We start from the raw sequence: 22,030 nt of genomic DNA on the forward strand, positions 1-22,030 counted from the left end.
CATTCTATCAACTGAATCACAATATGTGTTTTACCAAATAATATTATGCATAGTTAGGATTTTATCAGACAAGACCAGTCAAAACATTGTCATTACTGCCTTATTAAATACTAAATAGCAGTATTTCTCAAGTTAGTGTATTTCTCTCCAGAGTCGCTGAAAAGGTCATGGGTCAAGATGAAGACAGAGAGACCACTTACCTAGTGCCAGCATGGTCAAACAGATCTGATTTAGGGAAAACCGGGTTAAGTTATTGCAAAGTAGAGTTGGATAGTGAGAAACAAAAGAAGCACAGGAGGAATGGGAATGAGGGCTATGGTCTAACACCTTAATTCTCCCCCTCCTTCCTCATGCTTTCACATGCTCCAGAAAGGATTGTATCCATCATTGCAATTCTTCAGGCTAAACCTGTTACGGCATAGGCTCTTTGGAGCCTGCAGCCTCTGTTAAAACATATCCAGCTACTGCTGGGTTCTAAATAGGCTGCAGTGTGGTTGTCTGGTCCGGTATGATTCCCTGCACAGGTTACCAAAAATGCCTGCACAACATGCTCCTACACAGGCTGCAGGGTATCTCACTCTGTGGCTGGAGCATCTCTTCCTGCCCAACCAGTTTTTCTCACACCTTTTCCTCCCTCCTCTCTTTCTTACACACTGCTGAGCAGCATTTTTGCCATCGCTGTTTACCTAGTGATGTAACATAGTGGTTGTGAGGTTCAGCTGTGAGTGCCCCACACTGCATCCACTGAAGCTGACCATGTTCTGTGCAGGACAACCAGGAATCTCCTCATGGAGGCTGCATGGCAGACCCCAGCCCCCCCAGCCCCACGATGTACACTCAATGCAATCATAAAAGCTCATCAAGATCATTCTGTCACTATTACTTATTTTGAAGTCACTTAGCTTTAGAACTACAAACACTGAAGTAATTAACTTTGCAAGGATTTTTTAAATATCAATATCTATTGTGGATCTAGGTCTCTGAAGGGAACAACTTAATGAAAGCATTATACTTCATTATTATAATACATTTTATTAATAACGTACTGAAGTCCCAAAAGACATTACAAGTTCTGATTTTCTATATTTGCAATATTTGCGCCCTGCTGCCCCCAAGAAAAGCCAAGTAGATCCACAAATCTGGCAAATTAAGGTCTACCAAGAGTCACATCACAAAATTCCAGTCTCCCATTCTTAGTTCTAAAATCCAGTCAAAACCTAATAGAAACACTGGACTACAATGTCTTGCCTTTCCTTGTCATTATTCTTAAGCAGTAAGAACCCACTTTTTAGTTACATTGATCGGTTGTATTCTTTTTACATTTATTTATACTGTATTTTGTTTCATGACAGCACAGGAAAACCTTACTACGAACAAGCAAGTAAATAAGACAGTTCTATGCCTATTGGAAGTGATAAACCTTTAGGGGCAAAATATGGGATACCTAACTTCTAGCTCATTAGCATATTAAAAAGAAAACTTTCTCATAATGGCATATTTGCACATGTAGAAAAAAAACTTACAAAGAAAACAGGCTTAAAACTATAAAAGCTATACAATGTTTTTACATTATTTGCTACTACCCAAATATTCCACTTCAGGTATTGAGTCAGGATATTTTCTTCTCAAAATGCCTTTGAACACTAAATTTTCTTCTAAATAATGATATTTTCAAAACCTAGCTAAAGTAGAGGCCAGCGAAAGCAGAAGCATGTAAGCAGAATTTAAAATTAGTCTGTTAGCACAGCATGCAAATTTAAAATTAGCTTGGTTTAATCCATTGCAAAGAAGCTCTCTCATGGGAGAGCTGTCCTTTTAAGTCTGGATCAAGTGTACATTGTGTGTTACTTTAGCATTGAACCCACACTTAAAATTTGAAATTACAGATCTCAGGTGTAAACCTGGTCAATCTGTTTTTCTGCACACCTGCCAAGTAGATTCAGATGCAGAAGTTGATAATATAAAAACAATTTTCATAATTATTTGTGAGGAAATAATTTATCTTACAGGGCACTATCTTACACTATATGATTTTTTAGATTATTATTTTATCAAATTATTTTTGTGTTAATGAAGTGGAATTAGTAGGTAGTCATGCTGTGTTGGTTTATATGTAAACATACCCCTGACACTGCTATTCTCAAGTGCCTACTGAAAAAACACTTAATAGCAAGACCTAGAGTATAACAAATGTGTACTTGAAATGTCAGCTAAAAATTAGTCAAAGACATGGAATGGCGCTGTTTTACTAGAAGAAAGAGGGCAAGGCTGAAATAGTTGTAAACCAGCATGTGCTTGCAAATGTCACCTTAAGAGATTTACTAGTGACTACAGATACATGCAAAAACTCTGTGGATTAGTAACTCGGTATTAACAGATTTAGAGACACACAGAGAGAAATCAGGATATAAGCAATGGATCTGTCCTGTTTAAACATAGTCTGAAGAATTTCAAACTTGGTCTAACTCATAAAACTTACTTTTAGAGCTAACTATCAGTTATGGAAATGGAAGCATACATGTTACTGCTTTGGTGAGAACCAAGTCTAAGTGAACCCCCTGCAAACAAATTCATATGATACCTCTCAGGTTTCTAGTTGGAACAAAATATTTGCATTACCTACCAACAACATGCACCAGCCACAGGAAAAAAACTATAGAAAAACATCAACCCAGAATTGATTACAAATCACCACGTTAAACTTCTTAGGAAGCACATAATATGCAGCAAGAAACTATAGTTATTAATCAGGATGGACGCCAAGCAATTTTGTATCAGCTTTAGAGAATGCAGAAAACACTGCCTGAGCCACTTTTTTTAAAGGTTAGTTTTACTGGACAGTCAAACATAGGAATCACACTCACACTGCTGCACTCCTAAGATAAGTATTTATATATTAATTTAGTTGTACCTCACACAGTATACTGCAGTGTGGCACAGGAGACCCAGCACTCTCACACACACCAGTGTCAAGAGAACAATATGGATTTCACAAGCAAACCACGAGTGAATATCCAGGGAAGGTACTCCACCCTAACAGAAAAGCCATGCTTCACAGTACTGTATTGAGCTGACAGTGTAGACATTCTGGACCTAGATTCATGGTGATGGGAATGGAAATTCCTGTTCTAGGAATTTCAGTGGCATTCCAGCTAGAATAAAGGCCTGATGTACCTGCCGAAGCATCACGCTAAGACTTAAGATTAGCTGGTTTGAATCCAAAAGTAAGCAACTTAACACAGTGCAACTGTATAAGCATTTCTACAAATGCAGTATGAACATTATTAGCAACAGGACTTATGCTAACTATGCAATTCCCAGTCCTGAACTGATCTCATTAGCTTGTTATGAAAACTGGTTCTATCAACTAGACCTTGGAACCAGGTGTCTCTTGTTATGATACAAAATTTAAGCACGAGATATCAAAAACCTTGAAACTACAGACACAGATGAAAAGCCATAGCCCCAGAACCATAAACAATTCCTTAATGGTCAAATACCAGTCAGTGAAAACATGCAGCCTCCACAGCTGGGAAGGCTGGTTTTGCTCTTGGTAGCAGCGCTAACTTAAAAAACCCAAACACTTGAGTAACAGGGCAAGGAAGCCACAACGCTGCAACTGGGAAAGGACCACCTCTCCAGCATCACAGTGCCCCAGTCATATATTAAAAGATGCTTACAAAGGATCCTAATTTGGGTCTGTCTGTGTGTTTTGGCCAAAGATGTATGCCACAGTTCTACACCTGTCCTGTCATCCAACCTTCCCCATCACTCACTGAAGAGTTCTCCAATTAGGTTACCTTCATCTCAGCAACTAGGACCATCAAGAACAAAGCTATCAGGCTAGAAATATGGTAGCGGCTAGATGGTACTGCACAGTTACAGATAATTTAGGATGTCAGATATAAGTGACTGCTTTGAATACAAGATTATAATGGTTACTGTGTAGTAACTTATAGCAATAATTAAAAATATGTAAGAACTAATTAAAAAGACAAGGTATGCTGCTAATGAATGTCAGTCTAAAAGCTTTCATTCTAAAGTTCAAAATTGAACTGAATTGTCAGTCTAAACTCCGCCACCACAGCTACCTCTAATTCTTTAATATATATTTGCATGTGTATACATTTAGATGTATATATGCACACATAATTAGTTTTGAAAAAGCTGTAAAAGAGAACTTTAGAAAGAGCAACACTTATCCTTAAAAGACAGCAACTTAAAAAGCTTTACAAATATATCAGACACCAGTTACAGTACAACTTCAGTTAAGTACATGGAGACCTGGCATAGTAAATTAATTCTATTCCAACTAGTCCTCTTAACTAAGGAATGACAGGCTTCAGTTGAGAGGAAAAACACATCAAACAGATTTAAAAAGTGGTGAAATTGGCCACATTATTTGATGGATTTCACCCTAATAGAATTCAACATGAACATGGGAAAATAGCAACTAAAGTATATGCCTAAAGGAGGAGGAAAGAAGCTTAACTGGGAGAAGAAGAAAACAACAGTCATCTATGACAAACTATTTTCAATGTATGAACAGAAAGTGCAGTTAATCTTCAGGAAGCATCTAAAAAAGAGATGGCCAGCTGTGGCTGCATATTAGCAGATGGAAAATATTCTGACTCTTTGACTTCGTATTCTATGAATGCATATCCAAAAGTGAGGTCTAATACTGTAAAAAACCTCAACAGAGCTGTTGAAAATGTCATTAACAGCTATCACAAGACACACCAGATGATAAACGGCAAGTTGCCTAGGAGGACTGTTGAGCAACAGTACAGCCCTGGAGGGAGTGACATACGAACCAAACATATTCCTGAACAAGAAATCAACTATAAATCAATCTTACAAAAATGCATAGAAATTCAGATTGAGCAAGAATAAGGATTGCAAGTAGCATATAAAAATTTGCTGAGCTATAAAATCATAGCTTTAATACCTAAACCACTGAATTTATTCAAGACTTGGTATACATCTACAAGAAATACTCCACAGCATGAAACTGCTCCAATATACTGATCCACAGGCAAGTATTATGACCCTGAAGTGTATGTCAAATAATGAACAGTGTTAGAATTTAATTATCTTAATAAAAAAAGTCATGTTGTGGAACTGTATTCTCTCTGATAATAAAACGAAAAATACTGCTGGATTACAGCCTTAGTTTCAAGAGTGTGGTAACACATGATTACATTCAAATACTAAAAACTAATTCTTCAGCAATATTAAGTAAGGGTAAGATATTTGGTTAACGTAAAAAAATCTACAATGTACATCTTAATCATTTTAGAACTTGCATCATAGTACAAAGAACAGCTTCACTGAGCTGATCTGGATGTGTATTTTTCCATTTCTGACCTAATTTCTTCAATACACACTAGAGAAGAACTTATCCATTTCTCCACCATGCCAAATAATTCTTTTTTGCTTGACCAGGATGTTAGCATTTTACAGAAGTTCAATATATACACACATTTTCATTTCACATCAACCCATCAGTGGCTGGTTCAGATAACTCAGAGGCATACAAAAATTTGTACAAAGGATGTGAATGCTAAAGCTAATTGTCCAGGAAAATCCTGTATTTCAAGGAACTTCCACATGCCAAACCAGCAGCAGCCCAGTGTCATTATCTCCTAGGCATTTACTCCCTTTCCTTTCCTCCCTATCCTGTTGCTCTTTGGCATTTTCCTCTCCAGAACAAAATCATCTCAGGCCTTTCAAATATAACAAAGTACTCCTAAATACATTCACCTCTATTTAGAATGTCCATTTCCCATTTAGCTGAAATCTCCCCCCAGTCTTGATTTAACTACTTGATTGAGACACACACCAAAGCCAAACAGTACTCATTGCCACATGACCTAAATAAACCCTGACCTAGTTAGGGCTTATAATATAAGTCTTAGTTTACTCAGGTCATTTTTTTAGTAGCAACTAAGGCTGAGAAGACACTTTATCAAATTACAAAAAATTAATTATTCACTTAAATGCCCATCATGTCATGCTACACCAGATTGTTTTCCAACCTCAGACAGCTGGAAACAATATTTATCCAAGCAATCAGCAATTACTACAAATTTTCTGATAGTGTTTCTGCCCAGGGCATGGCCTTATGGCTTAGCCTTTTTAATAAAAACTTTCACAAACTAACACCTATTAGTTCCCATTCAACTTAACCAGCAACAAACTCCAGCAAACCTAAGAGTAGATACCAACTGCAATTACAGCATTCTTTTATCATAAGCAGGTATTTTAGCAAGATCAAATTTTGATGCAGTAGCTAGAAAAAAAGTAAATCCGAACTTTATTTCCTCTATACCACTTCTATATAATACCACATCAACTGAGTCCAAAATACTGTTAGATTTCACATTGTATAAAGTGTAAAAGAAACACATCAATATATTGTTAATGTCAAGATGACTTTTTGAAAGTCTGCTTTGTAAGATATGATTCCTCATGCTACTAAGAACACTTCTCTAGCACTGACATCTCCTTCAATTAAAAAGACACATCTTTATCATAAAACTTAGGTATTTGTAGGGTTTGATGTTTCTGTGAAAAAAATTCATAGGAAAGTTCTGCATGTGTTTTAATTGATAAGCATATGAAGCACTTTCTGTTAACCTGTCAATCTGCTTTTAAAAATGTCAATTGGTACTTCATCTCACAAGTGCTGAATTATTAATGGTGGTCAGTATCACTCTATAAATAAAACAGAAATACTACTAGAGTGAGGAAAGGTGGCTGTTCAACTAACCATATCTTTAAAAAGTGGAGTAAGATTTTTATTTTTAGTGGTTGATTACTGGATACAAACATGTCAGTCTCTCTTCAGACTACAATGAAATGAGAAATTTAAAATGGAGATCTGCCAGTTTAGCTCTTTCATGTACAGTGTTCTTGTTAATTTTGTAAACTAAAAGTAACACATGTTTACATCTGTCCTAATTTATAAAATGAATATTTATGAAGTTCTTTACACAACAATTTACTACTACTTAGGAAGGAAAAAAAAGCTAAGACAATTCACTAAGCTGTCCCTCAGACAGACTTCCATTTTCTATCTTCTTGCTTTTCCTGAGCTCCAGATATTCATAACAGATACTCAACCCCCACACCTTTTAGAAGTTCATTCTAAAGCTAAATGGCTGGCTGGCAATTTTATATTAATATAAAATGTCATTACTGCCTTCATTAAGCAACTGTACTTTCCAATTTCTGGAAGAAAAAATCCCCAACAAACGTGTTTACTTGAAAGTATCTCCGCTGTGCAAGCTGAATTTATTGCACAGTCCTAGGTCAGGCATTTCCACAGAGCTGTCTAATTGTCTCTTTACGACACAATAAAATAGCAAAGCACTCCAAAAACCCCAAACTACAAACCAACAGCAAGTTTCCATAAAGGTTTTGATATGCATATACATCATTGCATATAACCAAAGCCAAGGAAAACCATTGCATCACAGTTATTGCATCTGGTTTAAGCAACTAAAACCAAAAGGCTCTTCTACATAAATAATATACACAGGAAAGAAGACAAGTATCAATCACTGGATTAAAGCAATATGGCAAATATAGATTCTATCAGTAGAAAAGCTGAAGTTTTAAGCTGGAACATAAGCTTCTGGAACTCTTCCTGTGTAGCTAGTCACTTCTAGGGACAAAAAATACAAAGTACACACATAGCTGAGTTTAAGCACTCTTATTTTACCAAGCATTACACTTCTCTAAACAGTTTTTAGAGCTACTCTGACCAGGCAAAACCCCCTAGAATTCATCAGATAAACACTTTGTTATTAAGAATTCCATAAAGAGATTTGAGAATCTATTAATATAAATTCCTACCATGATTAAATTAATGTTGGCCTTCCTCTTAGATTGCCTGAAGTGGGGGGCAGAGCATACAATTTTACTCTTGATTTATCATGCTGTGACTACATGAATTAGTGCAAGTCACTCTGTACAACAGTGGTGATGGCACTGTGAGAACAGACACAGCAATCAAAGCAAAGACAGCACAAGCTTATGGACCAGGTTGCCTGAAAGTTGGACTTCCAGATCTACAGGGCATTTTCTTTTTGTTCTTTTAATAACAGATCCAAACCTTCCAACTCCACAACCATGCCCCGGGGACCCACATTAACACAACTGCCATGAACATCCATTCTAACCTTGTACACAGAATTCCCCACTGGAAGTCTGACTTCAAGAATGAATGAACTACAAAACTTTAAGATAAAGAAGGGTATTCTTAATAAAGACCAACTGGCACTGACTACCATCAACAACACTAATTTACTATGCACAGGCTAGATTAATATAACAAAGCTTAAGTTTGTCCATATGTGAACTTTCTATTATATGCATAATTTCATCTCATCCACTGACCATACAGCAGAACTTTCATTTTCAGTTTCAGCCTCCAGCCTGTTATAAACCAATTAAACACCTTTGAGGTGTTTTGTCTTATGTGGATAAAAGCAAGTCACCTAGCATCATATACTGACCTTCATCATCCTTCCTCAAACTTAATTCATTTGGCCAGTTCTTTACTTGATGTAATCCAGTGAGTATACAATAAATTATCATCCTTTGTTCATCTATTCCAGAGAAATCAGCTGTTTTCAGTCACAGTAGTCTAACCAGATCCCCTATTTTTCATTCAATGACAGGTTACTGTCACATGGCCATACCTGTCCTGGATATATGACAATATAATTCTACACTTGAAGCACAAAAAGCTATGCTAACAAGCATAAATTTAACTAGTATTCTTTCATCAAATAAAGGGAAGAGATGAGCGTCTTACAAAATATTCCCATAAAATTATCTATCAACCCCTACCCAGTAAAATACAAATGATCCAATAAGAGCAGAAGCAACTGTGGGTTTCTGCATACAATATTCATGTCTCAGTTAATACTACGACTTATAATTAGACTCATCTTCGTTGCTGAAAGTACAGTAATACTGCTCAGTGACAGCAAACTTCCAAATTTATGCTTATATCCTAACAAAATGTGGTCATTTTATATAACAGTAGAGTTAACTATGCACAAAAAATCACTACATTCCCCATTGGATTCAAACTTGCATACCTAATCCAAGTGCCTAAAAGAAAGCTTCATGAAAATACAGCTACCCTTTCCTACAAGGGAACATTACAGTTATCAACACCACCTCATACTACAGAAAACTTAACTGAAATACAACAGGTTAAGATAGAAGTAGTTAATCAGTCTGACTCCGGATCAGCAAGATCAAGGGAAACTGAACTTACAGTATAGTGAAAGATTGTTGGAAAATATTAAAGATTAAGATATCAACTACATCAAATCAGTGCAACCAAATTAAGCCAATAAGAAACCTGACATCCCCTCATTACCAAATTAATTACTAATCATTCAGTAAATAGTAAGTTCCACTGAGAGCAAAAGTAGTTTCCACACATTATAATTTCAAAACTTATTTTATCAGCAACTGGTGTTTTCCTATGCATTTAAATACATGCTGGAAAGTTATAGTTACTGAAGACATATGAGGATTCAGAAGTAAAGATCAACTATGTGCCTCATGAAGAATGCCTTAAACATTTATCTTTGAGCATAACCAATTTTTGATTGAAAAATTAAGTTTTAACATGAGTACAAAATACAATATTCAATTTGCTACTAAACAATTATTGTTGCAGAAGCAACAGAAGCATCAATGGCATTAAAGTACACCCTCTGCAAAACAAAGAGAGAATAATTACAAGACAGTTTCAAAAGTGTATTTCTATATGCTAAAGACATGAAATGATCCAATGGTATTCCTCAACTTCTAAACAATAACTTTAATTGCAGCTAAATATAACTAACTGGAACTTACTAGCTTTCAGGAATACCATCTACCAAATGAACTGTCAAATACCATTCACAAAGCACGAGCCTGAACATAAACAGAACTAAAATACCCGATTAACCTTTAGAACTGCGGATGCTTTTAATTCCTCCTCCACGTATTCAAGAAGTTCAAGAACTTAAAAGCAGATGCATCAATTCAACTGCAAGTTACCAGATCTAAGAAGTGCCACAGATAAAAAGAAAAAAGGTACCTGTAAGAAGTTCCAGTGTTACATACATCCTAGTCTGAAGACACGCTTGCCAGCTTGCTTCCCTTTGTAAACTGCAATGTACCAAAACATTCCAGCAGAAATGGTGGTATACCTATAAGCTCTCACTAAACCATTCCGCAGCTGGAATTCAGGCTGCTGAGATGTGCTGTACGGCATGCCTGCAGATGCCCTTTGGCTACATCCTTGCCAACACCTTTCTCTCTCTGCCTGGTTGGCATGTTAAGCTCTTGCCTCTTGATAGATTTTTTGAAGTTCTGATCATAGGCTCAAAAAACTGCCATAGATACACCTCAGTGAGAACCCATCCTGAGGAAGTTCTAGAAGCACAAACAGTTCAAAAAAGTAAAACACATAACATGAACTGTTTAAATTTTTAGATGACTACAATACTTGCCAGACATCTAAATGTAAAAACTTCCTCCTTTTCTTCACATGCTTTTCTCCAAAATACATTCGGTTGATGTAATCAATTCAGTCTTTTTTTTTTAAACCAAGAGGTGTTAAATAAAATTCTCTTTGTAAGCTGATTATCAGTAAGGAAGAATACTTCTTGTTCATCATCCTTAATTCAACTTGAAAAAATTCCACATATTTGGTGGACTAAGAACATACATGCTAAGATTTAACACTGCTACTTTAGGAATTTGTCAACATACATGCTAAGATTTAACACTGCTACTTTAGTTATTTGTGTGATATGTGAAAGTCCGGCTATTTTTACTCTAAATCACATAACTGGACAGACTATTTAACAGTATTGCAGAAAGACTACAGCATGCTTTTTGATAACTATTAGTCCTAATGTGTATTGTAATTCTAAAAGCCAAAAAAGCAGATTTTTTCCTTTATCTTTTAAGACCAATTAATATTTTTAATTTTTCATGGAGTCATAAATGTTGGGAAAAAAACTCTAATGTTATCAAGTCCAACCATCAACCCAGCACCACCACATTCACCATGCCATCAAGTGCCATATCCACACTTTTTTTGACACTTGCAGGGATGGTAACTCCACTGCTACCCTGGGCATCCTGTCTCAATGTTTTACAGCCCCTTCTGTGAAGCATTTTTACCGTGTAATCTAAACCTCCCCTGAGACAACCTGAGGGCATTTACTGTCATCTGTTCACTTCCTACCTGGAAGAAGAGACTGAAATACAACTTGCTACAACCTCCTTTCAGATAGTTTAAGAAGACATAAGGTCCCCCCTTCAGCCTCCTCTTCTCCAGCCTAAGCAACCCCAGCCCCCTCAGCCACTCCTCATAACACTTATGCTCATTTATATAGAGGCTCTTTATTCTTATCAGTCTATTCCAAACCTTCTTTTAGCATTTGACAAAAACAGCAACACACTAACTTGTTCAGAGAAAGAAGAAGAACAGAGAAGAACATTTTTTCACAGAGACGAACATTTTCTTCTGGAAACCTACACAGTTGTGTTCAGAAAGTCAAGAATCACAGTCAAAGAACCACTACCCTCTTTCTAGAGCAAAGACTGTGAAGGATGGTACCTCCTCTGGGAAGCTGGTCAGGAATTTTAAATTGACCCATGGAAAAAACTTTGCACCCTTCAGAGGCAGACAGTCTATTCACCCACAAAACCCTCTAGTGTAAGAAATGAAAAGTTGCTTGCCGAAGCCACAAATTAAAAGAGTTTGTTTCAGCATTAGGAATTCCTTGTCCTGCTCCACAGTGCTCCACTGATGCCACTGTCATAAGATGACCTTAAAGAATTTGCCGTACCCATGTTTGCTTTCACCAGACACAAATATATAGCACCTCAAAACATGAATGATGTCAATAATAAAATTGTACTTACTGTAATCTCAGCCTTGCTCAGACAGATAGAGCCTCTGCAGCCATACTCTGTTTCATCTTCAGACTTGTAATAACTGAGTGTGTTGCTTTTCAGAACTACCCATCGATCCTGCCACCCATGAATATAGTTGGTCCACTGTAAAAAAATTTTCCAAAGATCAGCCAACAGAAAGACAACAATAAAAGAAAAATGGATATTTTCTAGGCTTTTGAGCACATGAAGAAAAAGGTAACTTATTTTTACAACTTCTTTCTAAATGAGAACTTTTTTCTTCTCAGAGCTCCTAGAATAATTTTACAAACTCCCAAAACAACCAAAACCCAGTTGTTTTGAAGGGTCAATAAGACAACAGATGTCTGGACTCCAACTGCACTGCCAACGCCAGTCACAACAAAGGCAATAAACATACTGACACAAATGGAGGAAAATGGGAGGGGGGAAAAAACCCCATTAATGACTAAGGTGAGTTTAGGTACCTGATTTAAAATCTGGAGCTAGGCCAAAAAACTTAAGTGGAACACAGAATAATTTATTTCATATAAAATATGATATAAAGTTATCTTCATATAAATACAAACATGCCATTATCCCACAGCACCATAAATAACTACTGTAGTGCCTAAGGGACTCAGTGCTTTATTAATTTAATATTGCCCATAGATACTGCTTTAGGTTTTAATTCTAACTACTTTCACGAAGAGGATACTTGGTTATAGCAGACATCCAATCATGTTTTTGCTATTCAGATTTTTCTAGGGACTCCATATTCACATACTGAATAAAACCAATATTCCGGGAACAAATTCTGGATTAATTCTAATTAACACATTTTACATCTAGTAAAAAGTGACCAAAAGTTTTGATTACTATTCTTACATTTGCAATATTTTTTCTGATTGCACTTTGTAGAATCATATGAACTTCATAGAATCAGCTGACACTGATAGAAAATCAGGACTATCCCGTAATTCTGTAAATACACTGATACTTATTAATCAATCATGGTGCAAATGTCATACATTTGATAAAAATAGAAACAAAAGCATTGAAATCAATCTTATCGTACAAGCATTTCTTTGATTTTGACAAATGTTCTTTCATTAAAAACTCTGGTTAACATTTAAGTCTATCCATCATTCATTATTTTGTAATCTAAAAAATGAGGGGGAAAAGTCAACTAACAGTCTTGTTGCCACTTCATACTACATACATTACTTAACACATTCTCCATAATTACATGTTAACTTTGGTAATAAGATGATGAGGTCTAAAGAAAACAATTACAGCTAAGAAATTCTTAACAATTTTCAAATGTAGGCAAGACCTTGATTTGTTCTAAAATATAAAGCCCTTTTTCATCTCTTAATACATCTAATTGCTAATGTAGCATTACTTAAAGAAAGCCTCAAGTGTGCTTGGTGCATGAAGTGGTAGCACAAGCAGTCAGAGGTGTATTATTTCCTGCCTTCCTCTTTTCCTATCTCTCATGTTCCCAACTCCTCCCAAGATGTGCAAGGCAGAGTCCAAAGTTATCTTGGGAAAAAAAAAAAAAGAAAACAACCTTTCGTTCTCTGAAAAAGTTAACACAAACATATATAGCAGTGAATCTTGCGTCTGCTGTTGCAATCAAAGCTTGCTGCTGCAATGCAAGTGCGCCATCCTTAAAGCATACTTGGGTAGGCACGAGGTTTTGACAGAGAAAAGACCAGTGTTTTCCCAAGTATCTAGATTCTCATGCTTCCTGAAAGCCACTTCCACTGAAGTTCTTTCTTTGTATCTACCTTAAAATCATTAGCAGGAAATACAATGGAAAAAAGGCTAGAGTTGCAAAACATTTCAAAAGACCAGCAGGATGCACTTCTAACAAGTTTCTCTTACCAAATTCCTCCATTACCTTCACAGTTTTTCTCTACTGAAGGCAAGAACTACTAAAACTACTACTCACACAGTGCAGCCTACTTCTATGATTTTAGAATTATACACAGTAAGATATTAAAAATAGGTATTTCCTTAGTAGATAAGTTCAGTATGCTACCATTCCATTTAAATTAGTTTACCTTAATAATTACTGAGATATCAACTAACAAAAGGTAACCTTACCATCATATTCATTGAGACAGGTTTCGTCATACTTGACTATTCAGATTAAATTCCGGGTTCTCATGGGAAAGACACTCTCTGCTACACTCAGCGTAATCATCCAGAAAAGTAAAAAGTTTGCACATACCTCAGCTAGAATGTCTGAAGCTATGGCTTCACCTGCTACACCACTGAGAAAAGCACCTGGACTTAGTATTTAATTTGCTAACATAAAAATTAATTACATCCCACAAATTACTTCCCTTCTAACAGCAGAAGCATCTAACCCAAGGAAAACTTTGCTGTGAAACAAAGCAAACAAAACAGCAAAAGTACACCAAACAAAAATCTCTTATTGTAACTACTCTAACCCTATCTCACATCCATCTCATTTCCCCCCTTCCACCATCCACTATTAGATAAGATCTTACAACCGAGAGCAGAGATCCTTCTCTTCTACTAACCATTCCTCTTATCTCTGGGGTTAGAAACATTTCCAGCCTGGAAGGAGTTCACAAAGTCCCTCACAACAGTGTGAACTCAGTTATGGCTGTTTTCTACGCATTCAGGACAGTGTAAGATCTCTGTATCCCGCGCCTCCTACGTTGGCTTGTGCCTAGCCTTATTGCGTAGGACATGAAAAAAATTCAAAACATAGTGCTTTAATCTTACAGATATTTCAGCGTTATTCTGAACAAACTTTCTGTAATAAAAAAAAAAAATATCCGTATGAAACTAAGTAATTCAATATTCTAAAGTACTTCTGAAAAAAAAATTTTCCAGTATAAACCAACACACGCTCGGAAGCCACCTTATTGCCAGCGATAAAAGAGAAAATAACTACGGTTATTTTTAAAAGGGGAAATAAGCCGTATGGCCATCTTCCTTTTCCTCTCCTCCCGTTATCTCTTGTCGCAGGAGTATTTCAATGCCCTGTTTTGATACTTGCACCCAAAGCCGCGCCTGCTCCCGAGGAAACACGATCGTCTGCGGGCGCCTCCGGGAGCTCCCGGGTAGCCGCGACACTCAGGCCCGGCGCCGCTCCGGCCGGAGCCCGAGGCGCGGGGGAGACGCCCTCCCTGCGCGGCTGCCGGAGCACCGCACCGTGCGGCCGGCGGGCTCGGGGGGCGGTGGGGACCGCGACTCTGCTCGAAGAAAGGCTCGCCCCGGCCGCAGGGGGCGGCGGGGCTGAGGGAGGGGGCGCCCGGCGCCACCGCGGCTCTGCCTGGCAGCGGCCCCGCCGTCAGGTGGCGGTGCCCCGGCCGTGCCAGCGCCGCCCGCGGAGCCGCCCGGCCCCCCCGCCACCGGGCCCCTCGGCCTGAGCCCCCGGGGCGGTCGGGCCTGACAGCGAGGAAGACGGGGGGGCGGCAGGGCGCAGGAATGAGGTAGAGGCGGCTTACCTTGCTGAGCACCCCGCAGAGCTCAACAGGCAGTCCGAGCTCGGTCTCGGGGTCCTCCTCGGAGCCGGAGGAATTCCAGCTCTGGTTGTCCGACATGGAGACCGGAGCCGCAGCCACCGCCGAGCTGGGAAAGAGCCGGAGCGGCCCCCGCCCACAGCAGCCTTCTTCTGCCGAAGGGACCGGAGCGCCGGGCTCTACTAGAGCGGGTGCTGCCACCGAGCGCCGCCCGCCCCTGCCAGCGACCGGCCGGCAACCAGGCTCACAGCCCCGGGATCCCCTCGCCGCGGCCCCTCAGACCCCGCCCGCGGCCAGAGCCACAACACCGGGACAGCGAGGGGAGGAGGGGCGAGCGCGCGTCCGCCTACCGGGCACCCGCTCAGCGCGCTCCCGCCGCCGCCATCTTAAGTGAGGCGGGCGCTCATCGACGACCACCCCGCCCCGCCGTTGCGCACCGCGGGAGTTGTAGTCCTGCCCCGCGCGGCCGTGAGTCCGAGCGCCATTGCCCCTCCTTTCTGCCGCAGTATGTGCTGGGAGATGTAGTCTCACTCCGACGGAGCGCGGCCGCCATCTTGTTTTCGTCGTTCCGGCGCCGGCGGGATTGCCCCCGGGGGAGGGGAGCTCCGCTACCGAGGGCGGCGGTACTGCCCGGGGCGATGTTTGCTTTGTCTTTTGTGCAGAGGTATTCGCTTTATCTTTAGCGAGGCGAAGGGTCTCTCCGGTTCTGCTCGCTTTCAAGGGCGAGGAGATGTAGCCTCTCTTCCTCGCCTCAAACCGGCGGGACTCGGAGGACAGTTGAGGGGGTTGAGCGCCAAATTTTTCCCTAATCAAATATGGTGGAGGCGGCGGGAAGGGGCGGGAGATGGTGCTGGCTCCGGGTGAAACGAGAGGGAAAGGTGAGCCGTTCGGACCCGTCCGGGCTCTGCCTCCCCGGCGGCGCGCCCGGCATGGGGCGGGCAGGGCAGGGCAGAGCAGAGCGGAGCGGGCAGTGACTGGTCAGCGCTCCGCTTCGGCTGCCGGCTTCTACGCGTGTCCGGTCTTCCGTTTATTAAACTGCATTCGTAGTTGAGGGAAAGAAACGGTGATTTTTTTTTTTTTCCCTCCGACTTAGTCTGAACTATGTGTTTTCGTCGATAGTTATGGGTGGAGATGTATTTGTAGGATGGGAAAAAAAACCCCACACTGTTATACCTGTCACTTCGTGGTTTATGAACAGCGAATATAGTGGTTTGGGAAAGACTTAAGGTTTGTACTAACTCATGTCCTTTCTCCTGATTTCTTGGGCGGGGGAAAAGTGTTAAAGAATGTTGGTTGAGGAAATTTCGAGTTGGGAAGATACACTTCTGTTACTGTTGTTAGAGCAGTGCTGCACAATTCTGTTTTCTCTGACTTCTTCCTTATGACATATCATTGTGTAATTTTCCCGTTAGGCTGTTTGAAAGTTTCCATTGAGGGTTTATTATTTTTTTTAAAAGAACATTGACACATCGACTTATATGCATTCGCTATATATAGCAGTTAAAAATAATATTTATACTGCTCAAAGTCTTAGATATAAAGATCTTTACAATGAAGGCAGAACTGAGGATAATTCAAAAGGCAGCATAATTGTCCTAAATTATTAGAAATAAAAAATAGTCATAGACATCTTAATATTTGCATAATCCTTGCAATGTACAGGAAAAAAACTTTTACAGAAGTCTACTGTGAGTGCTACTTTAGACAATTTGCCAGAAACCAATGTTTTTTGATTCACTACGTGTTTGGGAAGAAACCAAGTCCATTTTTTTCTCCTTAGCGTTAGTTTCAATGTATTGTATTTGTCAAGCAGGCTTTGTAAATATTGATATGTATGAGAATAGTTTATAGTTCTTCTCTGCAATATGTTGTTGAAGTTGGATGGCATTACCTGTAAAGCCAGTTGTGTTTTCCCAGTTAAATTCTGAATGAACTTCTTTTCAGGAGTACGAGCTGAAGAGACATGTCTGAGCAAGTCCTTTTAGCAGTGGCAGTAGCATGTACACAGACATTTCCTGTCATTTTGATCTGAAACTATTCTCTTAGTTACAGAGGAAGCTTGCTTTTTCTGTTCCCCTCCCCAGAACATTGAATCAATCAAGTGTTTACATACTAAAAAGCATCAGGTAGATATTTTTTCAGATTGTTTGACAATCATCCCCATCCTTTTTAGAGAGAGTATTTGTTTTGTTTATTAATTGTGGCTAGCATTTTACAAACATTAAGTGAAAAAATATTGAATGCTTAAAGGTTTGCATTTGCAGCTTTTCATATAGTTGGCTGTGCTAGGTAATAGATTTTTGTTAACATCTGCCACATCCTCCCAATGTATCTTGTTTTTCAACACAGTGTCACCAGCTTACGTTCTTCCAAAAGCAGTATTGCAATTGTGAATACCTTATGTAAATTACCCTTTCTTTCCAATGTTCTGACCGTTTTTTAGAAGCATACATACTATCTGTTACTCTTAATGAGATAAGGCCCTAGTCTTTTCAGCAGCCATGAGGTACAGTGGGAGTAGATTTGTAAAGGAAAGGTTTAGTGCTGAGGACTTGAAGTTCTTCTTACACTCGTTTTGAGAGGTGTTTTTTTCAGCTACAGTAGTTTGATCCCTTGGATGGCTCTACATTAACAGTTGTGGTTTAGCAGGTGTACTCTGGAAGAGCAGTCTTCCAGTTTTGTATTGTTGTAAAAGAATCAGGTTTGCCTGTGCCAAGACCAATCTAGGATACAAACCAAAGCATAGGAAATGTAGAAAATCATACTGGTATCCAGATGCACTTGCTCCTCTTTATAGCTCCTTCTATACCTTTTCTACTGAACCGGTATTTTGTGATTTATTGCTGTGTTTGTTCTTTCATAGCAAATGTCCCTGTACTCAGTCTGTACCCCTTCTAGAGTCTTAGGGATTGCAAGAAGTTTGCAAATTACTCTTTTAAGTGGGAACAATCCTCACCTTTTTTAGAACAGCGTAACAGATAGTGTTCTGTATTACTGTTGTGTATACTACTTGTAGTACAAAAATCGGGAGTGTTTTGTTTTGCTGCTTGGAATGTCAGTCATAATAAGCACTGTCAAGTGGGTAACTTTATTAGTACCTTTATTTTTTTTCTTCTCCCTTTTTATGTATCATTTTTCCACTCCCATACCTTCTATTTTAGGGTGTTTATTTTATGTTTTTAAAACAGAATCTCCACCACTTTCTTGTGTGTTCATGCTTACCATTCTGTTTGTTCTGAAATTTAAGACTATTTTTCTTAGGAGGATCCTTAAAGGAGCTTTGTTATGCCACAGCGTATTGCCTCATAGCATAGGCTCAGAAATATTAATGATTCAGACAATTTATTCAAAAACAGCTTTGCTCTCTGTGAATCACTGTATTAGGCTTTTATTTCTAAGTAAAAAAAAATAAGATAAACCGTATATGAATCCATTGGCACTAAATATGTCTGTAGAAGCCAGGTTGCAGATAACTGCACTACCTCTAGTGTAGCTTTTACTGATGAGTGTTCAGTTCCTTCGTATTTTCTTTATGGATTAAACTACTAAACCCTTTGTTTTCAGTAATCTAGAAGTACAAGGAAAACTTAGTTAAAGACTTGAGATAAATCTTTAAGTTGAAAAGGTCCTTTAAAATACTGAATAGAGGCAGAAGATACCATGGTTCTTTACCCTTCAAATAAACTTAGATATTCTAAAGACATGAGTATTTTTTGACAGAGAAACTGAAAAGTTTCTTTTGACAGAAAAACTGAAAGCAGAATTTAGAATAGAATTGCTTTGCATCTTGCCTGCAGAAAATTGATAGGGGGTGAGTATTCCACTTGTTTTACTTGTGTCACTCTTCACATAAGCAAAGAATTATTCAGACAGTTTGGTGAGTGGCATAAAATATTTTTGACATTTATTTTTGAACGTTGTCAGAAGCAGTCTCTATTAACTGTTTACTTGAAGTGTGAATTATTTAATGTTTAAAAAGATGGATTTGCCTGTAATTTGTTACTTCTAAAAGCCAGTGAGTATACAGAACCTTGTTTTGTCAGACCTAATTCCAGGTGCTTGTATGGGATCTATGTTTTTGTAAAATGCTGAGTCATCTGCTACTTTTAAAGTATTCTCATTTCATATGTGTCAGTTTGAGCACTTGGAATTTTCACTTCCGTGAATTTGGCCCAGTTTTCTCTTCAGTATTAATTTATCATGTGATCTGACTTATTACATTTGTAAAGATGCTACATCTTTATTGAAAGATTATTTTTTCTAAAGAACTTGTTTTATGTTTTGAGAGAGAGAGAATAGTGAAACAGTAGTTTTGAACAGACTAGCTGGGAATCTATGTGGTTAACACCATGTATGTTAAATGTATGTGTATTAAATTACAACACTTTTGTGCAGTTCCTTCTGCCAGGTCTTTTCTTGTAAATCGCTACAGGATTAGAACTGACAGGAGTCTTCTCAGGGCTATTCAGAAACCAAGCCTCTAGTAAAGATCAAACCCCCTGTGGCTAAGAGGGGTTGAGCAGATAGTTAGAAGGACAGTCTGATATGCTTTCTTGAACATGCCTTTAAACAAAGGAATCTCTGAAATATATTAATTGAGAGAAAATAGGAAGTTTATTTTGGGCTCTTGCTACACTAAATGATGTATCAGATTTTGATGCAATGTTATTGGTGGTTTTTATGGGTTTTACAGAAATTAAGAAAAATATTTAATTTAGATGCTTGTTTTCAGCATCCTGAGGATAATAATTAAAAGATAATTTGGGAAAGAGTCTCTAATATTTGTGTTGCTATTTGCAACATTTATTCAATTCTTTTTGCGTACCATGGAGGCTTACTTAGCATAATTAGGGTGTAAGACAGTCCTTTATGCCTGTACTATATGTTTTGATTCCTTTTGTTGAGTTTTTGAGCTCTGGGCTCAGTAGACAATTGTGTCTCTTAGTAGCTTCTTTGCAGCTCACATTGTCATGAGAATATGTGATAGCAAAGATATCATAATTGGTTTTATTTATGAGAACAGGTACACAACTTACATGCATTGAACAATAACTCAGTATGCAAATAAATTATTTTTCAAGCTCTTCCATACTGGTGTCATTTTCCCGTCTTAATAGTTCTTCCCATGCTGTTAACATGGTCAACAAAAGATGAACTGTTAACATATTTTGCAAATGTTAATAATGTACATAATAGCACTACACCTACTGAACTGAATATTCTTATATACAAATATAAGAATATTATAAATGTATATTTTGCATTATTTATATTTATATGCAAAATGTATATTTTGCATTATTTTATTACATGGAAACTGTAATTTAAAGGCATTTAACTTTTCATACAGTATACAGAGCTTATGTTGCTGGAATTGGAGTATTTTTAATGAAGACGAACTGGAAGAGTTGCACAGGATCAAATACAAGTATTTTCCTTCATGTTGGTTCAGTCAACTGTTAAAAAAATGCTATATTTGAATGAAGGTAAAGGCACTGAAATTAAATTGTTGCTCGAATTTTATTGCTGTATCAATCTCTTGACACTTTAAAATACTATATAACCCTGTCTTAGTAGTTTAGTTTAGTTTCTGTGCCTGATTCTAGAAAAGCTTGATTACAGTTTAATTAGTGATCTTTTCCCACTTGTAGGCATGCCAGCTTACGCATGAAACTTTCTACACAGTAATGGTATTTTGTGGTTCTTCTCAATGTTTTTGCTTGTTTGTTGGTTTGCTTTACATTAACCGTTGACATTCACTGCCAAAGTCTTTACCTTTAGAAGTCCTTCCCTAGCAATTGGAAAGTTATCTCCTTCCACTTACATATGATTGTTCTGCTTCCCCTAATTCCCCAGTCACAGGAATAATAGGGTAGTATATTGCTAAAGACTGCCTTCACAGATTCCTCTGGTTTCACGCACTGCTTGCTCAGTATGATACTGAGGGAGATGTCATCTTCTGTATTAGAGGAAGCAGCTTTGTCTTGCAACAGCTTGAGGTAAAAGCATGTCAAAAGTATGTCACTCTGTTAGACTGTTTCATTAGATTCTAGTCCCTTACCCACCTTTTCCAAATTTTTTTAGCAAAATATTTTCACCAGGAGTTCAGTGTTTTCTCTATCCTAATTGACACAGTTACTACGTTTCTACATTGACATATTGTTCACATTTTGGAGTTTAAAACTCTGCTGCTTCTCTGTTACATTTAAATATTTTCATTTTCACCTGTGGCAAATGAGCACTGGTTTTATGTGGCAGTTCTATATCAGTTGTCTTATTGTAGCTATTGTGATTAATTTCAATATGTTAAATATTTTATGGATTTTTTTTCAGACCTGTTAATTTGAAACCAAGATAATGTTCAGGTTCTCTTCATATTAAGCAGCTGGAAAGTATCACCTGTTATTCATGTTTTCCTTTCTGTACACCTGTAAGCTGTGGTGGACAACAAATGTCATGTCCTCAGATACATATTTTCTTCTTAATTTCTGCTAAGGTATTATTTGATATTTATACCTTTTCTCACCTGAGACTAGTAATATATTTTGTTCCACACTATAAGCTCAAAAGATAAAATACACCAG

The 22,030-nt window shown here is 38.2% G+C and overlaps 2 protein-coding genes across 6 annotated transcripts in view; one reads left to right on the top strand and one right to left on the bottom strand.

Moving 5' to 3' along the window:
• CERT1 (ceramide transporter 1) overlaps positions 1-15,853 on the bottom strand; it is an 82,812-nt gene extending 66,959 nt beyond the window's left edge. The window contains exons 1-2 of one of the 2 annotated variants that reach the window (XM_030968050.1): positions 15,432-15,853; positions 11,953-12,087 (exon numbers count right to left, since the gene is read on the bottom strand). In XM_030968050.1, coding sequence (XP_030823910.1) covers positions 11,953-12,087; positions 15,432-15,527 — 231 coding nt within the window. In that variant the 5' untranslated portion in view covers positions 15,528-15,853. The remainder of the gene's footprint in view (positions 1-11,952; positions 12,088-15,431) is intronic. The other variant, XM_030968049.1, reaches the window with a different exon arrangement.
• Positions 15,854-15,999: 146 nt separating this feature from the next.
• POLK (DNA polymerase kappa) overlaps positions 16,000-22,030 on the top strand; it is a 34,164-nt gene continuing 28,133 nt past the window's right edge. For 2 of the 4 annotated variants that reach the window (XM_030968568.1, XM_030968571.1), the window contains exon 1: positions 16,000-16,110. The gene's annotated coding sequence lies outside the window, so the exon portion shown is untranslated. Of the gene's footprint in view, positions 16,674-20,796; positions 20,933-21,779; positions 21,943-22,030 lie in introns of all 4 variants that reach the window. The other 2 variants (XM_030968569.1, XM_030968570.1) reach the window with 2 other exon arrangements.

Source organism: Camarhynchus parvulus, chromosome Z (assembly GCF_901933205.1).
Source record: "Camarhynchus parvulus chromosome Z, STF_HiC, whole genome shotgun sequence".
In the NCBI taxonomy this organism is placed as follows: domain Eukaryota; kingdom Metazoa; phylum Chordata; class Aves; order Passeriformes; family Thraupidae; genus Camarhynchus; species Camarhynchus parvulus.